General features: G+C 41.8%; 1 protein-coding gene across 1 annotated transcript; it reads right to left on the bottom strand.

Moving 5' to 3' along the window:
• Positions 1 to 2,124: 2,124 nt before the first annotated feature.
• LOC104467499 (tryptophan--tRNA ligase, mitochondrial-like) lies at positions 2,125 to 2,382 on the bottom strand (the record flags this gene model as incomplete). The annotated part of the gene is made up of 1 exon (XM_010081291.1): positions 2,125 to 2,382. A coding segment is annotated over one exon (258 nt), but the record flags the coding sequence as incomplete, so codon positions are not given.
• Between the last annotated feature and the right edge of the window lie 6,713 nt (positions 2,383 to 9,095).

Here is a 9,095-nt window from a genome sequence, read left to right as displayed (position 1 = left end):
GTAAGAAGATAAGAAAGGCAACACCGGAGCAGATCAAATATCCACCTCTGACAGTAACCAACAGAAAAGAGCATAAGTACAGAAAAGCATAGATGCTTTCCCAACCCTGGTTACAGCACTTCCTGCAGAGGTGGCACCTCAGTTATATAAATGTCCAACAGATTTTTCAGATTAATTTGTCAAGTCCTTTTCTGATTTCATACACATTTCAGCATGCACTGTATCCTCGGCCAAGGAGTTTGGTAGCCTAACTGTGGACTTCATAAAATGCAGCATTGTTTTGCTTGTGCTGAATCTACCAGGTGTTGAATTATTTTGATACCTGTTAGTTCATGTTCTTCAGTGGATAAAACAGTTGTTCCCTATCTATTTTCTTCATTGCACTCTCAGTTTTACAAACCTTTATTCCTCTCTAATCATAACAGGCAAATCATCTCTCTTCTAGGCTGTGGAGTCCTCTCTGTGTATCTAGTCACAGATCCTGTGCTGTAACTTACTGAATTGTTCAGTTACTTGAAAACAAGAAAAAACCAAAACTCCAGACTGGTTTTTACTGCATCACTGGCTTGTAATTCACCTTGAGATTATTCTAGTTAATGTCAGCCTCCATGTGAACGAAGTTAAGTGACAAATTAAAACCCAAGCTGGTAACTTATTTAAAAGGATAAACAGATTTGAACAAAGGATAAATTAAATTTAAACATATCTCAACTAGAATTCTGAGATAATCTACTTAGATTGTTTTTTTTAATACAGAGGAAAAGTGAAGCAGGAATTGTATCTGTCTTCATCATTTCACTATCCACCACAGATATGGATAGCTCCACTATGGAGCTAAGATTATAATTTGCTGTTTGACAATCACAGAAAACTCTACCTGTAAAGAACCATTCTCAAAGGAGGACTGTAACAGCATGATTTAATCTCTCTCTGATAAAATTCAGACCCTGTGCACATCACCTTTGCAGTTCTGTTGCAAGTCAGACATCTGTTTAAAGATGTCTTCACAAGGGCAGAAGTTATGACACATCTGCCTCTGTGGGAAATTACAGAAGGTTACCAGTTTAGAGTCAGTTACAGAAAGTTAACTGGGCAAGAAACCTAAGTTGTGCTCCCTGAAAATGCAGCATAGGATAGACTAGTTTTACACATGCCAAGTACGAAGGTAAGCCCTGTACCCCTTGTGGTGGTGTTATGGGTTTTGGGTTTTGTCTGGCGGCAAGGGAGGGGTTAAAGTGGTGGCTCCTCTGTCATTTTCCCTTGCCACGTGGTGAAGAAAAGAAGCAGCCGTGGAGGACCCCATGCTGGAACTAGAAGCCCCACGCTGGAGTCGGGGGAGTCGCCAGGGGACTGAAGCCCCGTTGGAAACTCCACATGGCAGCCGGGACAGACTGTGATGAGAAAGGAGTGGCAGACTGACTGCACCTTCCACTTCCCCCCCTCCATGTGCTGCTAGGGGGAAGAAGGTACAGAACAAAGCCTTTGGGCTTTTGGGACGAAGTGCCTTTGTGTAAGATGTGGTTTCTCTCTTTCAATATCCTGCTTCTTGTTGTAAATAGTTAATAAATTCAGTTGTTTTCTTGTTCTTCACGAGTCGTGTTGGTTGCTTGCCCGTGACCCTAAGTGATGAGTGAAACCCTCCCTGTCCCTGCCTCAGCCCACCAGGTGTTTAGAAAAACTGTCCCCGTGGTTTACGACAGGTGGTCAGGAGAAGCAGCAAATATTTTGCATACAGATTATCAGGTGGAAAAAGGTACATATGAAAACAAGGTTACAGTGAAGAAGGGAAAGAAAAAAAAAACAGAGAAGACAGAACTCCCTCCTGATTACAATGGAACTGACACAAAACTTACCACGTCAATCACCTGATGGGAGATATTGTGCATCTGGCAGATTAAGAGGTAAATGCTGATAAAATAACTTAGAAACATTTGGATTTCTCAGTCATGTTTTCAGACACTTCAAAAGAGCAGCAAGTGACAAATCTGAAATCCAACATTGCTAACATTTTCCAGGACTGCTGACACAAAGGTGATAAAGGAGGTCTGTAATGTATACTAATTTATTAACTCATCTGAAGAACCACTTAATGAGAAACAAATCTAATGTAACAGGAGCACTAACCAGCGACTGTCGGAACAGGAAACACTTTTTTGGGTCAATACCACAGGCAAGGACGGCAGCAGTGGTGTCCAGTATGTTCTGGCGCAGGACTGTTGGCTCCTTGGGCATGGTGAGAGAGTGCATGTCCATAATGCTATATAGCACTGAGCTGTACTCTTCCTGCAGATTCACCCAGTTCTGAATGGCTCCAAGGTAATTACCCAGATGAGGTGTCCCGGTTGGCTGAATACCAGAGAAAATCCGATCCACGATCATATTCTGTTACAAAGCATTGGTAAAATTAATACATGCATTTTTTCAAACATAAAAGATTTTGTCAAGGTAATTAATAAAGCCTCACTTATGCCTGTCTCTTCTCTCCTTCTGTCAGTGTATTAATGTATAAATTATCTCAGGACTGACTAAAAAGAATTGCAGTAAGTCAGTCAAAATACTGCGTCTTACTGCAGACACTGACAACTAGCATAATTTTAAGCTGTCAGACTGCATATGCAAACAAACATAGCTGTAAACAAGATCAGTGAAGACTAGATCTCAGAAACTAAGTGGTAGATTCTTTCATCCTTTTTTGTGCAAAAGCTGCATGTTTCTCTTTAGTAAGAGAATTTCTTATTAGTAATTTCTCTCTCTTTAGTTAGTAATTTACTTACTCTCTTTAGTAAGTAATTTCTCATTAGCCACTCTGATACAGAAACTTAGGATCATAGCATAGAAATTCAAACATTCTTGCTGTAAACATATGCAATATCCAAGTAGACTGCCATCTTAACTCCCATAGACACTGAAGTCTTATTTTTTCTAACTGCAAAGAACATTTTGAGCAGTTCCTGAAAAAAACTTAGTCCTTGACCCAAAGGTCAAAGAGATTATAAAAATCTTGAAACTACTCATCTTCGCTGTAGTGGAGTTTCTAAAAGGGCTCTACAAAGAAATACTGCTTTAGCTCAAGATCACACCTGGAATACTGTAGATGTATCAGTACCAGTAAAATGTTAACATCTGAAAAGAGTTCACAGAGAAGCTGCAAAAAATGATTAAGAAGCTGAGGCTGTGAGCAAAGATTAAAAAGCTTAAGACATGTATAGCTTGGCTAAGTGACAGTTACCATCTTGGAAAGTTTGTTTTCCTGCATCCCAGCCCTCCATCTGACCATTTTCTCAGAGCTCCAAGCTGTCAGCATATGATCAATTACCTCCCCGACCCTTCCAAAGAATTCCACCGTATTCGGAAAGTAACTCAGCAATGTTTCATGTGAAAATGCTTGTTATGTGCCAAGTTGTAAGAGCATGCAAGACTGCTTGACTTACAAGTCCCACCAACCTCAGCTGGGAGTCCCAGTCACAAAGCTGCACAATACAATCCCTCAGGCTGTGTTGTGCAGCAGGAACACCAACTTCATTATGCCTTTGGCTGCACGATTTTTTCCCTGTTAAATTTTATAAGCAATGTCTATAATATAGTAGAAAGACTTTATTTACTGATGTAGTCTGTTTTAATTTCTGTGAATCTCTTACAAATGTATTGGGGAGAAAATAATGTCATACAACTATGAAACCACACAAAATGGCAGCAAAAGTCAATACTAAGCACCATTATTTTTATCTATTAAAAAAGGACTTCAAAATTACTTAATTTTGACTCAGACTCAAGAAAAATTAATGAGAAAGTGCTTCGAAGTGGAGTTGGATTTTTTATTTTTAACATGATCTATAGGTCAGAAAAACCTAATACATTTCCTTCAAAATTTTCTGAAAAATTCTCTCTGCTTTCAAAGTAAGCCTGTTTTCCAGATCAAGACAATTTTCTTATCCAATGTTTAAGTGTTTGCGCTGACAGGTAAGAGCAGGTTTGGGCTAGCAGCCATGCTAATTTCTCCTGCTCACACAAATACCTACAAATTTCAGTGCAGGTGATAACCCTCTCACCCCATCCCAAATACCTGCTTGAGTTCTATGTATACTCTTGAGTCAGTTTCTAAGTGCTCTTGGAGAATCTCCAGCACAGGAGCTGCAAGGTAGTCACTGCAATGAAAAGCACAGCATTTCCTCCAACAGCAATTCTAACGACCAGTTCCTGTGCTCCAGTTCTTGACCACCCATGCCTCTTTTCTCCATTATACAAAAATGTAACTATGTTACTCAATTCCTTGTTTGCCATTTGATCCCTTGTTTTCCTAGGAACCTACATCAGAGCATTCATCACCACTCACAGAAGCCCCTCACCTCCCACTAAGCTACTACCTGGCCCAAAGACTGCAGACAACTTTTTGTTAACACTGAGAAGGGCTAGGTGCTCACCTAGAGAAGGAGGCATACAGAATTCCAACATAGATAAATGAAATTAAAGTCTTGTAAAAACTTGGGATTCACTAGGCTTCAGAGCTGTGCTTCTATTATATAGGGCATAGAGCAGTTGCTAGGCAATGCAACAGGTACTTCACAGGATTAACATTTGTATTTTGCTTCCCACATTTCTGCTCTTCACCAAGAAAATAAGAACTCAAGAAGAAAACAAGGCTATAAACAGATGACCACTAAGATGGTGTTCTGCCACTACAGGGATCCCGGAACAGCTGGTTGTTTGTCAGAGCACATTTCTTCTTCTCATCTCCCCGTCTCCCCTCACTCAGTTCAAATCCTGATGCTCCTTTCCACAATTATTTCTCCCCACAGTGCTTCCTGATTTTGCACAGCAAATCCTTCTGGAAACCATGTTAAGACACATGGAAAACAAGAGGTGACTGGTGACAACCAACATGGCTTCACCAAGGGCAAACCGTGCCTGACAAATTTGGTGTCCTTCTACAACGGGGTCACAGTGCTGGTGGATAAGGGAAGGGCAACTGACATCATCTACCCGGACTTGTGCAAAGCATTTGACACTGTCCCACATGACATCCTTGTCTCTAAATTAGAGACATGGATTCAACAGAAGGACAACTCACTGGATGAGGAATTGGCTGGATGGTCAAACTCAAAGAGTTGTGGTCAATGGCTCAATGTCCAAGTGGAGACTGGTGATGAGCGGTGTTCCGCAGCACTTGGTGTTGGGACCAGTGTTGTTTAACATCTTTGTTGGTGACATGGACAGTGGGATTGCGTGCACCCTCAGCAAGTTTGCCAACGACACAAAGCGGTGTGGTGGACATGCTGGAGGGAAGGGATGCCATCCAGAGGGACCTTGACAGGCTTGAGAGACGAGCCCACGCAAACCTCATGAAATTCAAGGAGGCCAAGTGCAAGGTCCTGCACGTGGGTTGAGGTAACCCCAAGCACAGATACAGTCTGGGAGGAGAATGGCTTGAGAGCAGCCCTGAGGAAAAGGACTTCGGGGTATTGGTTGATGAGAAGCTCAACATGAGCCAGTAATGTGCATCTGCAGCCCAGAAAGCCAACTGTGTCCTAGGCTACATCAAAAGAAGCACTAGCAGCAGGTTGAAGGAGGTGATTCTCTCCTTCTACTCTGCTCTTGTAAGACCCCACCTGGAGTACTGTGTTCAGATGTGGGGCCCCCAACATAACAAAGACATGGACCTGTTGGAGCAAGTCCAGAGGAGGGTCACAAAGATGATCAGAGGGCTGGAGCACCTCCCATATGAGGACAGGCTGAGAGAGTTGGGGTTGTTCAGCCTGGAAAAAAGAAGGCTCCAAGGAGACTTTATAGCAGCCTTCCAGTACCAAGAGGGCCTACAGGAGAGATGTGGAAGCACTATTTATCAAGGGAGTGTAGTGATAGGACAAGGGGTAACGGGTATAAGCTGAAAGAGGGTAGATTTAGATTGGATATTAGGAGGAAGCTTTTTACTGTGGGGGTGGTGAGACACTGGAACAGTTTCCCCAGAGAAGCTGTGGATGCCCCATCCCTGGAGGGGTTCAAGGCCAGGCTGGATGAGGCTTTGAGCAACCTGGTCCAGTGGGAGGTGTCCCTGCCCACGGCAGGGGGCTTGGAACTTGATGATCTTTAAGGTCCCTTCCAACTCTAACCATTCTATGATTCTGTGATTCCTGCTTTCTAGTGCCCATTTGTATGCATGTTTAACCACACTTTTCCACAGAGGCTATAACTTCTTACAGACTTACCCTCCATTTTCTTATCAGATAGTTTCATCCCTCCTGTGTTCCTGTATTCTTTTCTTCCTCCACTTGTGCTTCCCTCCCCCCTCCTTCCCAGAAGAGCTCTTGTACAGTATATCAAGACACTCAGGAGGCACAGTGTATGCCACATGGTAAGGAAGCTATTACTGCCTTGACTCCAGTGACTTTATATAAAATAATTTTCCTACCTGCACTGCTAGAACAGCTAAGAAAATTTACAGTATCCTAGGAATCCACTAGGTGGATGTGCATCAAATAAAGTATGTTAGGATGACCATGTTAAAGCATGGTGCAGAAACTTGCACATCTTTCAACTGCAGTCTGGACAAAGATAGCATCACCTGAAACGTCTCCTGATATTATTGCTTCTTTTCCCTGGGACTCTGAAGCTAGTGCTACTTCAATGCAGAAACAGCTCTACCCACTGGGGTAACTGTCTGTAATACCAGAAACTGAGAATCTCTCTGCAGTCAGAACAGATCAGTCCACACGCCAATGCCTTGAGCCAAAAAGAGCTGGCACTCCGAGCCTGTGGAGAACAGTTCTGTCTACAAACCTTGTTGGTCCCCAAGTCATGCAGACTCCATTCCCTTGCAGCCACAGTCCCTGCTTCATATGCTTTCCACAGCTTGTCCATTTTCTGCCTTTTCTCCTTCCTGGATCACTGCCCAGTTTGTATTATGTCACTATGACCATATTGGATGTATTGGCAAAATTATGTCCCTTAATTTGAGTATAATAATTCAAATTCAAATTCCGTACTAATGCCAAACATTTGAAGGGTAACAATGAGCTAACTAAAGGTTGGTTTATTGTAATACTACATAAGTTAGCATCTGGTGACACGCTATAGGTTACAAAGAAAACATCCATGTACAATGTAAAATGGACACAGCTTCATATAAAGAGGGAACAAAGTTCTCTGTCTGTCCAGTAGAGAGTATATCTGTGAAAGCAAGCCTGGCATCTTCAATGGTGCTTTTATGTTCAAATGGTAAACAACTACTTAGAAAAGGTATGTTCAGTATACGGGCAATAAATATCAAAGTTAAACATGAGAAACAAACAGTAGCAGTATTATACTGAGCTAAGCTCAGCAATTACTTAACCTAAAGCATGGAATTTGCAGAAATAAGTAAATCCTATAAGGAAAATTGAGCTAGGCTAGGCCTGGGTAAAGTACTATCAAATACATGACAAAGAACAAACTCACATCAGCTCCCAGTGGAGGGACCAGTTGACTAGAAGGCTTTAATCTTTAACTCCTTTGATTCAATTTAACAACCTAAAACAGGAGATGTTATAGCAAATAGGGTGGTATGAAATATTCCTTTGTGTTAGTAGAAGTCTATATTTAAAAAAGCCCACACAAAACATCCTTAAACAAATACTGGATTTCTAGCACTAAAAATATACACAGAACATTGCTCCTCTGGATAGAGTTTATGTTCCCTGTTTGTTCACTCCATGAGAAGCTGTGGGCAGCATAGCTGCATGGCAGGGGAGTTCTGCCTGGTACCATGAAATCATGGGGCTGGAATGCACTTCAATGGAGCTGTTAGGTCAGGGGATGGGAGCTGTGTGCTCTAAAGTACTGGAGTTGGAAAAGGATAAAAACAAAAGGAGTCAAGGCCTCCCAATGGAGCAGAGTGAAAGCCACAAGACATGCAGCTCCAGCCCACAGGCACTCACTCATTCAGACATCTGTAGTAAGCACAGTGTGAGCCTGCTGTTCGTATGTTTAACTCTGTGTGGTGTGTGCACCTACACCAGTAGTGCAGCATGTTAATTTAAGAGCATGGTATTTGACAGATGTCTTAACATCCATTATTTGTTTTCTCTCAGTAACACTTCTGCATGGCAATTCCAAACACCACAGTGCATTTCTCAGTAGCATTTCTAAATGAAGCTTGACCCAAAACCCATTTAAGATTCAGGTGTTCTCTTACCTAACCTCTTTTTTTTTTTTTGTGATGAAATGAACAACTGCTGCTCCTCATACTGAAAGACTGTCAACACCCAAATGCTCTCAAATAATCAGGAATAAGCATTACATTCCTGTTCCAGGGCAGGATGGATAAAGTCTGGCACTGACATCCTGCAGTATGGCCATATCCATTTTCAGTGCAAAAGAGTATATTGCAGAAGATAACTTTCAAAAATCCAGTGTGGCTCTCTTGGACCCAAGCAGAGCCTTTTTCATACGCCACACCTGTAGTGTGGAGAGCTACAATTGCCAAAGCCTCAACTCAGCAAAACCACACTCATTCTGTCCTCATGAGACACATGTGCCAGAACTGGAGAACACAGCAAAGTTGCCAGAGTTAGGGAAATTCTATTTGCACGTCTTCCAAAGACCACCACAAACAACTTTATTTTTAAAGCAAAGAGGGTGTTAACAGCATGCTTGACTAATCAAAATAATTTTATTAAGAATATTAGTAAAGTCAACTTTATGCTGTTCAGTTACACAGGGAAATGTATGTATAATACACATATTTCTTGTGTTATTAATGACATGGGCAGACCGACTTGAAGACCACTGAATCTTACATCTTTGAAGACCACCAAATCTCTGAAAGAAACATGCTAACTGCCTAAAATTTATACCCACAATGATCTACCAAAGCAAAAATTCTTCAAAGAGGGGGGACTCAAAAAAATACAGCTACCTCAGACTTTCAGTTTGGTTTTGGCTCTTAGTAGGGCAAACTATTTCCAATAATTAAGTATGGTCTGCCTCTCTGTATCAGAAAACAGAAAACCTGGAGGAGGAGGACAATCAATTTTAGGGGTTAAAATGTACACCTCAGAAGCAGACACATGACTATCTTGTCTGTTAAAGAGCATACAGAGGAAGGTAGGACAAAGGAAGAG

The sequence above is a fragment of the Pterocles gutturalis genome, unplaced genomic scaffold (genome assembly GCF_000699245.1).
Source record: "Pterocles gutturalis isolate BGI_N339 unplaced genomic scaffold, ASM69924v1 scaffold16529, whole genome shotgun sequence".
In the NCBI taxonomy this organism is placed as follows: domain Eukaryota; kingdom Metazoa; phylum Chordata; class Aves; order Pterocliformes; family Pteroclidae; genus Pterocles; species Pterocles gutturalis.
Note: the sequence above shows the minus strand (reverse complement) of the source record. Positions and strands in the feature narration are given on the sequence as shown.